The sequence below is a fragment of the Mandrillus leucophaeus genome, unplaced genomic scaffold, assembly GCF_000951045.1.
Source record: "Mandrillus leucophaeus isolate KB7577 unplaced genomic scaffold, Mleu.le_1.0 Scaffold569, whole genome shotgun sequence".
NCBI classification, from domain to species: Eukaryota; Metazoa; Chordata; class Mammalia; order Primates; family Cercopithecidae; genus Mandrillus; species Mandrillus leucophaeus.
In genome coordinates, this window is record NW_012106130.1 from 1,275,648 (window position 1) to 1,292,999 (window position 17,352).

Here is a 17,352-nt window from a genome sequence, read left to right on the forward strand (position 1 = left end):
GGAGACTAGGGAGAGGCTTGTTTTTTCTGTAACAAAGTGACACGAAGAGGAATCCCAGGAAAGGCAGGTGGAGAGGTTAACGACCACCTGAGTGTGAAAAACCCAAGCTAAGGGGCTTTCACTGATTTCTGCCTGCAAGAGGAAACCAAGAGAGGTCAGTTAACTAAGCATTGCTTCAGCAACATCAGTCTGCAAGCAGGGTGTGGGATGGATTAAAGCAGACACCATTTAAGTGTCACTGCAGTTATTGAGCTAAGTGCCACAAAAAGACTGAATGATGGTCATGGTTGGTGACATGGAGAAGACTGATGCAAGAGATGCTGAACAGGCAGAGGGCAGAGCTCAGTCAAAGGCATCTTCTCTGTGCTCCCTCTGGAGTGTAAGTTCCTTGAGGGCAGAGAGTTCTGTTTCATTTGCTGATGTATCCTCAATGCCTAGAATGGTGCCTGGCCATTGCAAGAGCTCAATAAATGTTTATTGAATAAAAGGAGAGAATGAGGAACAAGAGTGAAGTGAGAGAGTCATAAAATATTCTATTGCAAATTCTTTCAGAGCAGAAAATAAACTGTTTTAACTTCTCTTTGCCACATCCAGGAGTCCCCCACTTATTGAAGGGGGATACCTCCCAAGACCCTCAGTCAATGCTTGAAACTGCAGATAATACCTAACACTGTATATACTATGATTTTTCCTGTACATAGATACCAATGACAAAGTGTAAGTTATAAATTAGGCACAGTAAGATGTTATCAACAATCAATAATAATGGGATAATTATAACAATACACTGTAATAAAGGTAGGTAAGCACCTTCTCTCTCACTCTCAAAATATGTTATATTAATAAAAATAACCAACCACTGCTGAGTGTAAATGAAAACTTGGAAACTGAAACTGCAGACAAGGGGGAGCTATTGTACAAGATAATCAGTATATGGGTTTGAATGTTTGAACGACTGAATAATATGTGAACTTACCTAGCATAGTGTCCCTACCCTAACATTGATAAAGAATGATCACTACCTCCTGAGATAGATCTCCCAATTGTTGGTCAGCCCTTAATTTAGAACATTCCTTGGTTAGGCCAAAATCTATCTTCTTCTAGTCTTCTATATCAATCCTAGTTTTTCCTTCTGGGTTTATTCAAAACAAGTTTGCTTTATGTTACACGAAAAAACTTATTAACTGTATGCAAATGATTTGTAAGTAACTCTCATCTCTGGTTTCTTATCTTCTAAGCTAAAACATTCAGTATATTCACTTTCCCATAGGGATGACTTTTGAACCCTTCCCTGTCCCAGTCAATCTTATTAGCATTCCCTAAGAGCTCACCAATGGAGTCTTTCAGTTAAATATGAGGATTAAATGTGTGCATTTACCTCCCATGGTGGGCTGAGCCTCCAACTTCCAAATGTCCACTCTCTAATCTCTGAAATCTCTCACTCTGTTACCTTACAAGGCAAAAGGAACTTTGCAGATGTGAGGAAGGATCTGAGCTCAGGCAGGGGAGATTATCCCGGACAATGTGGGTGGAACCAATCTAATCTCATGAGTCTTTAAAAGCAGAGAATCTTGCCCAGCTGTGGTCAGAGAGAGCTCCAATGACAGAAAAAGAAAGAGAGATTCAAAGTGTGAGAGGGACTCGACTCATCATTGCTGGCTGAGAAGATGGAGTAAGGGGCCATGAGTCAAGGGGTGTGAGTGGTCCCTAGAAGCTTGGAATGGCCCTCAGGTGACAACCTGCAAGCAACAGGATCTCAGTCTGACACCCACAAGGAACTGAACTCTGCCTCAAGTGAGCAAGGAAGTGGATCTTCCCACATAGTCTCCAGAAAGGAAAACAGACTTGTCAGCACCGTGACTTCAGCCCTGTGAATCCCCTGGCACTCTTCCAGCCATCAGTACTGTAGGGAAATTTTGCAGTGTTTAAGCCACTAAGCTTGTGGTAATTTTTTAGGGCAGCAGTAGAAACCCAATACCCCTCTCTTCCCTCTTGGTGTCCTACTAAATTAATACTAAAGTGATTCGAGAATCAATAAGATAAAAAGACAAATCCACATATACAAGATAAATGGAAGAGGAAACAATACTAAAACACTTAGAAGCTGGAAAGCAGGAGGCAAGTGGTGACTAACTTAGTGATTAAAGAAATCTGAATCCTAAACCAGCAGTGAGAAAGTTGAGAAGCAAACATGGAACCAATAACAACAACAACAACAGCAAACAGCTCTGAAATCAGCAGCATTAGCTACTTCTGGAAGTTAGAATGAAGACAGATTACAAACAGAAAGATACATTTAAAGTTCCCTTAAGGAGTAGTTAGAACATCCAGTCCGTTCCTGAGGCATTCACCTACTGACTGCCCCTCACTCACCCTACCAGAATACTGGGACTTTTTCCTCTAGACAAGTAAAGTAGAAAACCTCTCAACTGAGAGACCTCAACAACCTTTGAGGGTGAGAGCTCCAGACCACAGACATGGGAGATTAAGTTATAGTTTCTATAGTTTCAACCACCTTTTCCACTCAGACCCCACAGTGATGGCAGCCAGGCCACACTCTCTAGATGAGAAGATTTTTCTTCTAGGGATCTGGCCAAACTGAAAGGAAATAACTAATGATTCTGAGTGAGACTCTCCAGTGAACAAAACTGGTCAAACCTCCCTGCAGTGAGATCCACAGTTGAAAATCCCTACCTCTGAGCAAAGGGCACTGCTAGCTTTTAGTGCCCCTCTCTTAAATAGTTGCAGAGAGCCAAGGATCACCAGACTTCAGAGAAGTGGCAGTGATATGAAAAAAATGAGGCAAAAACCAAACACATAAAACTTTTTGAAAGCAGAGTTTATGCAAGGAAATGAAACTTCAAATTCAGAAAACTATCATTAATATCTTCAGATAGATAAGAGAGGATCCTTGGACAAAACAAAGCAAGATGCCTTTTTTGAAAAAAAAGAAAGAAAAGAAAAAGGAAACATTCAGAGAACCAAATAAAGAGCCTTTGGAAATTAACAATATGATAACAGAAATGGAAAGCTCAATAAAGTAGTAAGAAGATAACATTGAAGAAATCTCTCTAAAAGCAGAATGAAAAAAAGGGGTTAGTGGGAAATAGGATAAATAAGAATGATAAAATAAATGGATATAAAAAATATGTTTTACCAGGAGAGAAGAGAAACAATAGATAGGACACAACCTTTAAAAAACATTTCTAGAACTAAAGAGCATGTGATTTCAATTTGTAAGGTTCATCACATGACCAGTAGAGCAGTCACCCCTTGCCTATAGTTTTGCTTTCCATAGTTTCAGTTACTCATGGTCAACTGTGACTCAAAAGTATTAAATGGAAAATTTCAAAAATAATTCATAATTTTTAAATTGCATACCATTCTGAACAGTGTGATGAAATCTTGCACCATTCTGCTTTGTCTCATACTAGATATAAATTATTTCTTTGTCCAGCATATCCGCACTATACACACTATGTGCCCATTAGTTACTTAGTAGCTGTCTCAGTTATCTGGCTTAAAAAACATAGTATATATAGAATTTGGTACCATTCATCATTTCAGAAATCTGCTGGGAGTCTTGGAATGTATCCCCCTTGGATAAAGAGAAACTACTGTACAACTGAGTATTGTACACTCACACTCAGGAATATCCTTATGCAATTTCAGAACGCTATAGAAAAACAGAATATGCAACAGGCTTCCATTTGAAAAAAAGTTCCATACAAAAAAATCAAGCATCAGAGTGACATCAGACTTCTCAACCACAACACTGGAAGCTAGAAGAAAATCGAAAAAGTCTTCAAAATTCTGAGGGAAAACCATTTCCAATATAAAATTCTGTGCTACCAAATTATCAATACATTTTCAGCATATAATGAGTACATTTTCAGAGAACCAAGTTGTTAAATTTTTTACCTCCTGTATCATAAAGAATCCTGGCTGGAAGACAGAACAAACACAAACTGAGTAATTGGAGGAGAATATTAATAAAGACTTACTTACAAAAATCTGATCAAATCATAGAAAAAACACAGCAATAATGAAAGAAGGGATTAGAATCACAGGCTATTATCACTCCCTTCTCCAATGAGGATTGGAAAAAGAACTATGACCATCACCGAGGTACAAAGGGTCTGCAGGGAGAGGACAACCTTCTAGGATCTGAGACCTTCTTTCAAGGGATGTGACTTGTGCTGAGTGACCTCACAGAAAGAAAGCTGGAAGATATTATATGTATATCCCAACCTCAGTGTCCTTCCTCTGTCCATTCCCTGCTGATGCCTACTCTTATTTAAACCCCTTCAGAAGTCAGAGGACATGGGAGACGATTGACGGCAACTGTGTGCATCAGCCTCTCAGTGCACAGAGCAGGATAGAGAAGGGTAGAGAGTGGATCCGTCAGGGCAAAGATGACATATTCAGCTCATCTCCCATGCACCATCTCTCATAAAACTATAGGAAAACATGCTGCACCAAAAGGATAAACTAAAACAATAAAGAGGAAGACATGGTTCAGGAAACAAGGGACTCAATAAGGGAGAAAGGCAAGAGGAATGCCCAGCCTGATTGTGAAGGATGATCCCAGGATGAGTTTTTATTATAGATTTCTAGTTACACCTCAATCATTACGATCAGAGAATATGGTCTATATCAGCCATATCAGAATATGGGTCTATACCCAACAATTTTGGCACCAGGGACCAGTTTGCAGAAGACAAATTTTCCATGAACCAGAGAGAGGAGGATGGTTTCAGGATGATTCAAGCACATTACATTTATTGTCCATTTTATTTCTATTATCATTACATTGTAATATATAAGAAATAATTATACAACTCACCGTAATGTACAATCATTGGGAGCCCTAAGCTTATTTTCCTGCAACTGGACAGTCCCATCTGGGGATGATGAAAGACAGTGGCAGATCATCAGGCATTAGGTTCTCATAAGGACCGTGCAACCTGGATCCCTCACATGCTCAGTTCACAATAGGGTTCGCACACCTATAAGAATCTAATGCGACCACTGATCCAACAGGAGGTGAAGCTCAGGCGGTAATGCAATCAATGGTAAGTGGCTGTAAATACAGATGAAGCTTAGCTCACTTGCTTGCCACTCACCTCCTGCTGTGCAACTCGGTTCCTAACAGACAATGGACTGGTATCCATCTGTGGTTTGGGGGTTGGGGATCCCTGGTCTATATGGTTTCAAACCTCTAATATGTCTTTAACCTTGTTTTACAGCACTGCAAATGTGTCTTATGGTGAATGTGCATTTGAAAAAAAATGTTTATTTTATATTTGGTGGGTAGATGTTCTATAAATGACTGTTATTTCCTTTCTGATTTTCTTACTTAGAACTTATTAGATAGGTCTTACTAGAACTATCATATAGTGATAGATACATATTGAAATTTGCAATTATCATTTTCGTTTTGTCTATTTCTCCTTTCAGTCTTGTCCATTTTTGAAGCTTTGTTATTAGGCACATATTCATTGAGGACTGTTATGTCTTCGTGGTGAATTGATCATTTTGTCACTGGAGTCCATGTTTCTCCTTAACTCTGATACTATTTCTCATCCAGAAATCTACTTTATCTGATAGCAATATAGGCCACTTTCACTTTCTTTGGGGAAATCTGTGCGTAATATCTTTCTTTCCATCCTTTTACTTTTAACCCGTCTGTGTCTTTATATTTAAAGTGAATTTCTTATAGATAGCATATAGTTATGTGTTGATTTTATATCCATTCTGGTAATTACTGCTTTTCAGTAGGAGTGATTAAACCATAGGTCAGCAAATATTTGCCTAAAGGGCCAAATGGTAAATATTTTAGGCTTTTCAGGCCGTATGGTTTTGATTGCAACTACTCAACCATGACAGAGTGTGAACACGGCCATAGAAAGTATGTAAATGAATGGGACTGGCTGTGTTCCATTAAGGCTTTATACAGAAACAGGAGGCTGGCCTGTGGGACATACTTTGTGGAACCTTGATTAGATCATTTACATTTACATTTAATGTGATTATTGATATGGTTAGTTTTAAATCCCATCTTGCTATTCTGTTTTCTGTTTATGGCATCTATTCTTGGTTCCATTTTTTCTGCCTTCTTTTGATTTTTTAAAAAATATTTTTTATTATTCTCTTTCATTTTCTCCATTGGTTTGTTAGCTATATCTCTATTTTGTTTTTAGTAGTTACTCTAGGGTTTCCAATAGGCATCATTATCTTATTACATTCTATCCTCAAATAACACACCACTTCATATAGAACATACGAGTTTCTTAACAGTATTCATTCCATCCTTTGTGCCACGCTGTCATGCATTTTTCTTCTATATTTATATACCTCACAATCCATTTATGCTATCTTTGCTTTAAACAACTGTCTTTTAAATAAATTTTTAAATGATGAAAAAGATTCTATAATATTTATTATATATTTACTATTTCCAACATTCTTCATTCCTTTGGTGGATTTATTTGGGAAAGTAGTTAATTGATATCACTTTCTTTCAGCTGAAAGAACTTTCTTTAACTTCTTTTTGGTTTTGGTTTTGGTGTTTTTAGACTAGAGGTCTACTAGCAAGCATTCTCTCTGCTTTTGTTTGTCTGAAAATATCTCCATTTTATTTTGATTTTGAGGAACATTTACTTTACATATAAAATTCTGGGGTGACAGTTGTTCTCCTCTCAGGTTGTTGCTGTTTTGAGACAGGGTCTTGCTCTGTTGTCCAGGCTGGAGTGCAGTAGCATGATCACAGTTCACTGCAGCCTTGACTTTCTGGGCTCAAGCAATCCTCCCACCTTAGCCTCCTGAGTAGCTGGGACCACAGGAACATGCCACTATGCCTGGTTGATTTTTATTTTATTTTTTGTAGAGATGGGTGATATAGTTTGACTGTGTTCCCACCCAAATCTCATCTTGAATTGTAACTCCCATAATTCCCATGTGTTGTGGGAGAAACCCGGTGGGAGGTGATTGAGTTATGGGGGTGGGTCTTTCCTGCACTGTTCTCTTGATAGTGAATGAGTCTCACAAGATCTGATGGTTTTAAAAACAGGTGTTCCCCTGCACAAGCTCTCTTTTTGCCTGCTGCCATCTATGTAAGACATGACTTGCTCCTCCTTGCCTACTGCCACAATTGTGAGGCCTCCCCAGCCATGTGGAACTGTAAGTCCATTAAACCTCTTTCTTTTGTAAATTGGCCAGTGTCAGGTATGTCTTTATCAGCAGCATGAAAATGGACTAATACACAGGGTCTCGCCATGTTTCCCAGGCTGGTCTCAGATTCCTGGGCTCATCCTCAGCCTCCCAAAGCACTGGGATTACAGCTGTGAGTCATCACGCTCAGCTTCAAATTGTTAAAGATATTCCATTGCCTTCTGGCTTGCCTTCCTTGTGTATGATGAGAAACCAATGATCTTCTTATCTTTGTCCCCTGTATGTAATATGTCTTTTTTCTCTAGGAATTTTTAAGATTTTCTCTCTATCACTCATTTTCAGCAATTTGATTATGTGTGATATTTGTGTTTATCTTACTTGGTATTCATTAACATTTTGTATACCTGAGTTTATAATTTTCATTACATTTGAAAACATTTCAGTCATTCTTTCTTCTAATACTCTTCTCCTTCAAGGATTCTAATGGCACATATGTTAGATCACTGATGCTGTCCCATTTATCACCATGGCTCTTCATGTTTTTAGCCTTTTTCCCTCCTTGTGTTTCATTTTCAGTAGTTTCCATTGTTACGTCTTCAAGTTCACTGTTCCTTTTTTTTTTTAATGCTAATCTATTAAGCTTCTTGATTGGATGTTTCTTTTCAGATACTGTGTTTTTCATTTGGTGTTAGGCAAACTTTCGTGTCTTTCATTTCATTTTATTCGTGTTTTTCTTGAAGTCTTCAATGTATGTAAACATGTTTATAAGAAGTGATTTAAATTTCTTATCTGCTATGGAATCAACTGTCATTTCTGGGTCTTGCCCTTGATTGATCTTTCTCCTAGTATGTGTCACATTTCCCTGCCTCTGCACAAGGACTTATTTTTTATTGAATACATACAGTGTATGTGTTGATGGCTGTTGTGAGTCTTCGAGTCTTGTCTTCTTAGTTTAAAATAATTTCAACAAGAGACACAGGAGATGTAGCATAGACTAATTTATTGAAAAAGAAAAAGAATATTTTGAAAGTTAGGTGCAGAATGGACAGTATATCATGAGAGAGACTTCAAGGCAGGCTGCTCATAAGGATGAGACAGCAAAGGCCAGTGCGAGGGATGCTCCCTTTATGGGAGTCTTCCATGATTATTCATAAACAGGTGGAAAGAGGTGTTGCTAGTAAGCATGTTCTGGGCGTACCTCTTGGTGCATTTGCGTAGCAGCTGTACATGGTTGTTCATATGTTGCATGTGTCATTAGCATCTTAAATCTCCACTCAGGAGTGTGTTTTTTATTATTATAATGAGCAAAGGGTGAGTCTGAGGACAGGTAAAGTCAAAGTGCGCATGTTCCCTAGGGAAATTCTCTTCTGGAGACAGCTTTGTTTGAATGAGCTGGCCTACAGTGCGAATGCTGAGGCTTACCATGTTGACTGGGCAATCACCACAGTTGCCATTCCCGAGGACATGGTTGCTTCCTTGCCTACCTATCCCACCTCATATGCAACATTGTTGAGTGTCTAGATTATACTGCCTTCTTTTAAGGAGTGTTGAATTTCTTTTGCCAACCAGTTAAGTTTACTCTGATCGGCTTAACCCTTTTAAGACTTGTTCTTAAACTTTGTTAGTGAAGTTCTGGAGTAGTCTTTACGGTAGGGCTAGTTTAGTCCCACTTCCAAGGCATGACTACGCATCCAGTGTCTCTTTTGAATGTGCTGAGGATTCAGCAAGGTCTATTCCCTCGGCTAGTCAGAAATCAAATGTCTTCCAGTCCCGAGTGAGGTCTGTAATTGTCCCGCTCCCGGGGGTAGTTCTCTGCCTAGCCCTGTGGAATTTTGCCTATGCATACTCAGTTTGGCCTTCAGTCAACGACTGGGTGGAATCCCTTTGCAGATTTCTGCTGCTCTTCTTCTGGGTAGCTCCTGCCTCCCAGGTATTCTTCACAAAATCTCAGCTGCCTTGGCATCTGATGTCTGTCTCCTCCTCTGAGATGGCCATCCCCTGCCTGGTTCTACCTCCCTGGTCTGCAGAGCTCCTCTGGGCAGAAAGTCATGGCAATCACAGGGTTCACTGTGTTTTTCTCTCTCTCAAAGACCATGATCCTGCATTGCCAGTTGTCCAATGTCTGAAAACAATTTTTCATCTATTTTGTCTAGTTTTCTAGTTGTTTACAGTGGGAAGATAAATCTGTGACTCCATCATGGTCATGTTTGACTTTAAATGCAGATTACTAATTTAATATTGTTCAGTTTCATTCCAATTAAGGAAGTCTGGGGGAGGGGTCTATCTGCAAGACAATCTTAGATTCTAAGAAATTAAAGTGTTGGACGGTTCACGGTCAGAGGTAAAAGGACACTCATATCTGTTTTCTTATCGTGAAGAGCATGGGATTTTCGGGGATAGCCTTAAAATAGAAAGCAAGATGTTGGTTTTATATACTAACCGCCCTCCATGGCAGGCCTCCCTTAGCCTCAGGCCAGAGAGGCTTTCATTAGAACAATGTCATTCTGTCCCACATATTACAGAAGTAGGCACGTTTGTCATGGGAACCTGAAAAAAAGTGAGCATTAGGGTATGTTTACAAAGTACGTGACATTATATGCATATACAGTATAGATACACTTCATGCTCATTTTCTTCTTCTTTTTTTCTTTTAATAGAGACAAGGTCTCGCCATGTTGCCCAAGCTGGTCTCGAACTCCTGGGCTCAAGCAATCCTCCCGTCTTGACCTCCCAAAGTGTTGGGATTACAGGCGTGAACTGCTGCACCCAGCCCATGCCCATGTTCTGAAGCTAGACAATCTCCTCACTCTAATTCGAAATTGTATCCCTAAAATTCCTACCTACTTTCCCCAAACTATCTGGACAGAAAATTGATGCTATATTCGTATATACAAAGCACACATAAGCACACACATTCATATACCTACACATATACATACACACAGTATACAAAATGCCTGATGTGATGACAGTATTTTCCCCAACAGCACAGATGTCATTAAAATAAGAGCATTTGAGGAAAGAAAAGGTTACTGACTTTCTATCTAGTCTAGTGCACTTATATTAATCTTATTTCTCATAGCCCTGGTATCTGAATTGGCCTTCGTCACCTCACGGGGGAAAGAGATGAACATCGAGGGCGTGGTGGCTGCTAGATTTCACTTGGGAGGCAGGCGGATGCTGAGGAGAGACAGGGATACTTTGAAGGAGAACTAACAAAACTGAAAATAGGACTGAAGCTCATTTTGTGTAGATTGTTGCTGTTTTCTGTTGGATGTGAAAGAATAAACGATTCTTTGCTGTTCAACATAACCCTTTCTTTATTCATGTTTGACTGGACAGAATTGTCTATTTAAAGTAAATTGAGCAGAAACAGTTATTGGCACGAGTCCTCCTTTAAAAAGGGCCATCTTAACTCATTTCTGCCCCTCTGCTGCCCTTCTGTGGCTATTTCTTGTAATGACACCTCAGTGCTCAGGGCTGGGGGTCGGGAGGGAGCTCTTGATTTCCCAGCCCCTACTTTCCCTAACGTATTTTCTTAAGCAAATTCAGTCAAGTCCAATTTCAAAACATCCCAGTTGTGCAACAAAATGCTCTAACAAAACAGAAGGCTACAAACAGCTGTACTCGGTGTCCCCTTCCTGGTCCTGCATGGCCCGACCCTCCCGGAAATCCTTACAGGGCATTGCCACAAACTGCCCTGCCCCCAGCACAAAATGTGCTCTTTCTGTACATGCCTGGGATGACCTCCAATCCCAGAATAATACAAAGTGATCTGCTTCCTCCTCACTATGTATTATATAATCTGTGTCCCTCCAACCTCTAGAGACAGCCCCAAACCCACATCTCCCAGAAAATATGCTAGACCACTTCCAAATACAAACCACAGGGTCTCAGCATTTATCAAGCGTGTACGCACCCGAAATAAAGTGTCTCTAAGTAATCTGAACATGTATCAGGTACCAAATGCTTAAATTGGATAACCTCATAGATAATTACATGAAAAATTAATAAAGTATATTTTAATTATGAACTTTATTAACATGTAGTGTTTTATGAGCAAGAATCTTTGCTTAAGTGGCCTCTGTTGGAAGAAGAGATCAGAGGAACAGAATTTAAGCCCTCTATCAGAATACAGACTCATTATCTGGGTGTGTGACCTCGGTTTATGGGGATCAAATGGTACCCACAGAAATGGTTCTTCAGAGGACTGATGGAGATTTTGCGTGAAGAGATTTAACATGTGCCTGACATACAGTAAGATTTCTATAAAGCGTAAACTAGTAGTAATAGCTACTATTATCCGAAATATTTATATCTTGAGAAAATAGGCAAGAGACTTTTATAAGCTGATACAGCTTTCGTTTTCACTGTAGAACTGTAAACCAAATGCTAGCGAATTTGCATATGTTGTTTCAATTGCTATCTCTTACAGATGATATATTTTGTTAGTTTTTCTCCTGGTTAATAGAATTTTGTTTTAAATAAAAATTAAGTCACATTCAGAATAAATTTGCTTAAAAGAAATCTGTCACTACCTTTATATTCTAGTTAAGCCGAACTGAGAAAGCCACAAAATTAGCAACTGGGGAAATAGCATGCTCAAGGGAAAATTCCACTTTCAACAGAGTTAACAAAATAATCTGGTATTACAATGCTCTATTGAAATGCAACATTTTATGCTAACATTTTTTTAAATTGTTTTTTTCTGGTATCAAAAATAGTGCATTTCTACTGTAAACAAATTTTAGAAAATACGCAGCTAAGACTTAAGAGCATAGGTGATCTTAAGTCTTAAGAGCCAATCCTTTTTAAAGTATTAGTGAACTAATGACTATCTTTTTTTCCTAAACCAGTGCTGTCTAACAGAACTTTCCATGATGACGAAAATGTCTTCCATCTGTGCTGTCAAACATGAGAACCACTAGCCATGGGTGGCTATAAAGTATCTGAAATGTAGCTAGAACAAATAAGGAACTAAAGTTTTAATTATGTTTGATGTTAATTAATTAAAATGAATAGTTTTTAATTTTCCCAGCTTTAGTGAGGTATAATTGACAAATCAAAATAGTATGTATATAAAGTAAATAACATGATAATTTGATTTTTGTATATATTGTGAAATGATTATTACAATCAAGTTTAACAAATCCATCACCTCACATAGTTACCGCGCGCGTGTGTGTGTGTGTGTGTGTGCGCGTGTGTGTGTGTGTGAGACAGAGAGAGAAACACTCTGGCTTTGTCACCCAGCCTGGAGTGCAGTGATGCAATCTCAACTTTTGCCTCCCAGATTCAAGGAATTCTCCTGCCTCTGCCTCCTGAGTAGCTGAGAATACAGGTGTGCGCCACCACACCTGGCTAATTTTTGTATTTTAGTAGAGACGGGCTTCACCATACTGGCCAGGTTGGTCTCAAACTCCTGACCTCAAGTGAACCACCCTCCTCGGCCTCCCAAAGTGCTAGAGTTATAGACATGAGCCACCGTGCCTAGCTACTGTCAGCAAATTTCAAGTAAGCAGTACCGTATAATTAACTATGGTCACCATATTGTACATTAGATCCCCAAACCATCCTCACCTTATAACTGAAAGTTTGGACCCTTCCATCAGCATCTCCCCATTTTCCTCATCAGCCACTGCTCTACACTCTGCTTTTATGAGTTCAACTTTCACAGATTTTGTGTATGAGTGAAATCATGTGGTATATGTCTTTCTGGGTCTTCCTTCCTTCACTGAGCACGATGTCCTTCAGTTCATTCATACTGCTTCAAATGTCAGCATTTCCTTCTTTTCCATGACTGAATAATATTCCACTCTCTATAGAAACATATTTTTATCCATTCATCTGTCAACAACTATAATTTAAATGTAAATTGTCACATGTAAGTAATGCCTGCCATATTGGCATTGGCCAATACAGCTCTCAATGGATATATTTATGATATTGGGAACTTAACATTGCATTGGGAGCATTTCCCCCATGTTATAAAACATCCTGGGGAAACATGATTTAAACGGCTCTTTATTTTATTAAATGAAGGTATTATGAATAATTTGAATATCACTGATTGTGAGGCAATTAGATTTTTTCATTTTAACTCTTGTAAATAAAGCTATAGTAAACCACTTTGTAAAGAAATATTTATCTAGCATTATGACTGTTTCCTTAGGATAGATCTAGAGAGAGAAATTATTAGGTAAAAGGATAAAAACCTCTTTAAGGCTCTAAAAACATGCTGCTATGTTGGTTTCCTGAGATGTTGAATTCATTATACTCCCACCAGAAAGCATCCAGAGAACCTGCCTCTCTGTGCCCTTGTCAATATCAAGCATTACCCAATTCTCAAAAAAAAAAAAAAAAAAAAAAAAAATTACTTTGTGTAATTGACAAGCAGAAATGAGATCAAGTGGTTTGAGTATTTTTGTCCTTGGTTGGTGGTTGTGGTGGTCATGGAGATGAGCCTTCCAGAGGGAAGACATGCCGTCCCTGCTGCAGTTGTGTGATGAGCAGACAGTACCTGCCACCTGCTTCAGGATCGGCCTCAGGTGCAGGTTGTTCCCTGCCGGGGTGGCCCACGCCCAGTGACGTGTGAGGCAGAGGCATGCGGATCTGGCATGTGGGCCCGTCTTTGGCCACTCCGATGGGCAGTGCTTGCTCGGGAGCTCATGGCTGGGTTGCCCGAGGAATTGCTGGGTCTGCATCACAAATGAACATCTCCGTCTGCCCATCCTGCTTCCCCCGCATCCCATTCCTTGCATAGGTGTGGATCCCTGAGGAATATCTAGCACCCCAAGCCCATCGCAGTATCTGTTGCTGGAGACCCAAATTGCAACAGAAATGATGGACTTTTAAAATTTATTTGCGTTTTTCTGTCATGTTTGTGTTGAGAAGGATTCTGAGGCCACTTTTCAGGCAAGCAGGAAAGAATGCAGATATCAAATAATACATTTCAATCAAAAGATATGTTATGTCTGAAGCAATAGAAAATGTAATAAATGGCCGGGTACAGTGCTGGCTGTAATCCCAGCACTTTGGGAGCCAAGGCAGGGGGATCACTTGAGCCCCAGAGTTCAAGACCAGCCTGGCCAACATAGTGAAACTTTCTCTCTATAAAAAATACAAATAATAAAAATGGCTGGGCATGGTGGCACATGCCTGTAGTCCCAGCTACTTGAGAGGCTGAGGTGGGAGGATCACTTAAGCTCAGGAGGTTGAGACTGCAGTGAGCTATAATCGTGCCACTGCACTCCAGCCTGAGTGACAGAGTGAGATCCTGTTTCAAAAAAAAAAGAAAAGCAATAAAGATAGAGATAGATGTGTTTGACTTAAAACTTTCTGCATATGAAAAACACCCTAGGCCGGGTGCGGTGGCTCACGCCTGTAATCCCAGCACTTTAGGAGGCCGAGATGGGTGGATCACTTGATGTCAGAGTTCGAGACCAGCCTGGCCAACATGGTGAAACCCCATCTCCAGTAAAAATACAAAAATTAGCCCAGCATGGTGGCACACACCTGTAATTCCAGCTACTGGGGAGTCTATGGCAGGAGAATTGCTTGAAGCCAGGAGGCGGAGGCTGCAGTGAGCCGAGACTGTGCCACCACACTCCAGCCTGGGTGACAGAATAAGACTCTGTCTCAAAAAAAAACAAAAAACAAAAAACAAAAAATCCCTGGATAAAAAATTTTTAAGGCACAAATTGAAATGATAATATACAAAAGTTTAATATTTACCTTTAAAGAGATCTTATATGTCAAACTAATCCAAATAGAGAAAACACTGTGCTATCCTGTCTTATGTGCCATTTTTTTTTTTCCTGAAGACAGAGTCTCACTCTGTTGCCCAGGCTGGAGTGCAGTGGTGTGAACATGACTCACTGCAGCTTCAACCTCCTGGGCTCAAGTGAGCCTCACACTTCAGACTCCCAAGTAGTTGGGACTAGAGGTGTGCACCATCACACCTGGCTAATTTTTTACTTTTTGTAGAGATGGGATCTTGCTATGTTACCCAGGCTGGACTCAAACTGCTGGCCTCAAGTGATCCTCCTACCTTGGCCTCCCAAAGTGCTGGGATTGCAGGTCTCAGCCACCACATTTGACTTGCACGTATTTCTTTAGGACATAAAAAACATTCTTGCATGGCATCTTCTCTAAACACATTTCTAAAAACCCTTCAGGATCGGGCTCTTCCTCTGAAACTTCAGGTAGCGCAAGATGAAAGTGGTCTTAAAACAACAAAAAAAGTTCTTTTTGAGGAAGTTTAACAAAAATGAGATTGTGGCTTTGCAGGCAAAATCATAGTTCTTCCAACCCTCTTGATCCAAAAAGACTGAGAAAAGTGAAGTAAAGTTGAGTTGAGGTCCCTCTCCAACAACAAAGTCTCGCCTAACCCTGATGTCTTCTGTCTTTTACAGCCTTGATCACTGATGACCTCACAGATGCAATTATCTGTGCCAGGAAAATTGTTAAAGAGACACAGGGAATGAACTATTGGTAAGAGTGTTTCCTTGGGAGACTTGGGCTGTCATGGGCAAAATCTAGTGTGTGTATTTATCACAGTTATCGTGGAATTGACAAACTCACCTCCACAGGGTGGTCCAACCAATGGAATGGGACCTTGTATAAATTCTCCTCCATTGGTGTGCAGATGTGCAGTGAACATGGTAGTACAGAGAAGGGGAGAGGAGAGATGAGATTGGGTTAAGATAATTTGCAATTGCTTTTCATATGAAAATATTCCAAACAATGGAGAAAGATATTTTCTAAAGTGACTTGGAAAGGGTCAGTTGAGTCAATTCAACAGAGGAGAAAAAAAAAAAAAGCTTGAGTTTGCTCTAGATTTGGATAAGATTTTGAAGGTTACAGCAACATTTTGCAGGGAAAGAGAATGAGCAGTAGCAAGAGGAAAGTGAGTCATGGTAACTCAGCAGAAAGTGTCCCCAGGATTGAGCCTGGGTCCTTGCATTGCCTGCTGCTGTGTCCTAGTGAACATTGCCAGCCGGTCACCCACTCAGAGAACCCGAATTTTCAGAGATGTGGGTATGTAATGAAATGACCGGTCCTTACAAAAGTCGATTGCTTGTTGCTGAAGCTAACAATGGCTAGGAGAAAACCAGGAGAGAAAAGTCTGAACAAGGCAAAATGACAGCACCCTTGAATCTCAGAAGCAAATGAAACCCAACTCAGGGTTCCGCTGGTGATTTTGGTTAATTTCTGTAGACTTTGAAACTAACACGATTTGGGTTGTCATGCTTCTTTTTGCTGCTCCTGCTTCCCTCTCATCCTCAGGCAAGGCTGGAAGAAACACTGTGAGGGCAGAGACCTGTCCGATTGGAAAAAAGGCTGTGAGGTTTCCTAAACTGGAACTGGACCCAGGATGCTTTGCAGCGATGCCCTAGGATTTGCAGTGAATGTCCAAATGCCTGTGTCATTTTGTCCCGTTTCCTCCCAATATTCCTTCTCAAACTTGGAGAGGGAAACTTAAGCTATACTTTTAAGAAAATAAATATTTCCATTTAAATGTCTTCACCCTGTCTCAGTTTCAATGATGTCATAATAGCATGGTGTTAAGACTTGAAAAATCACCTCCACAATGCTCTAGCCCTGGAAGAAACAAACTTCTTCATTGTAGGGAGTCCTGGTTTCTGTGGTCCTGAAACTGCTGCTCATTCAAAAATAAGACTCCCTCATCTTCAGGGCCATCCTCAGAAACAGGACACATGCAGAAGGGTGAGGTTAGGAGCTAGGAGCACCTGAGGAGCCAAATCCCCTTAAGAGTACCCCAGAAGGACCGTCTATGCATGCACACCCACAGGCCTAGACACCATTTATCTACCTACACACACGCAAGAGACGTGGAGAGATAGGGCAACTGAGATTCACGGTTTGATGACTGAAATTCTCATAAAGGTTCTCAGCTGTATTTTCTTCAGCTGTATTTTGTATTCTGCATTTTCCAAGCTTTTCCTGATACATTTTGCTATTAAAGAAAAACATCACCAAGCACGGTGGCTCACATATGTAATCCCAGCACTTTGGGAGGTCAAGGTGGGTGGATTACTTGAGGTCAGAAGTTTGTGACCAGCCTGTCCAACATGGAGAAAGCCCGTCTCTACTGAAAATACAAAAATTAGTCGGGCATGGTGGTGCGCACTTGTAATGCCAGCTACTGGGGAGGCT

General features: G+C 40.2%; 1 protein-coding gene across 1 annotated transcript in view; it reads left to right on the forward strand.

The window, feature by feature from the left end:
* Positions 1–16,701, forward strand: part of LOC105552642 (lysozyme-like protein 1) — a 30,828-nt gene extending 14,127 nt beyond the window's left edge. The window contains exons 4-5 of the mRNA XM_011998344.1: positions 15,588–15,666; positions 16,462–16,701. Coding sequence (XP_011853734.1) covers positions 15,588–15,666; positions 16,462–16,531 — 149 coding nt within the window. The 3' untranslated portion in view covers positions 16,532–16,701. The remainder of the gene's footprint in view (positions 1–15,587; positions 15,667–16,461) is intronic.
* Positions 16,702–17,352: the final 651 nt, after the last annotated feature.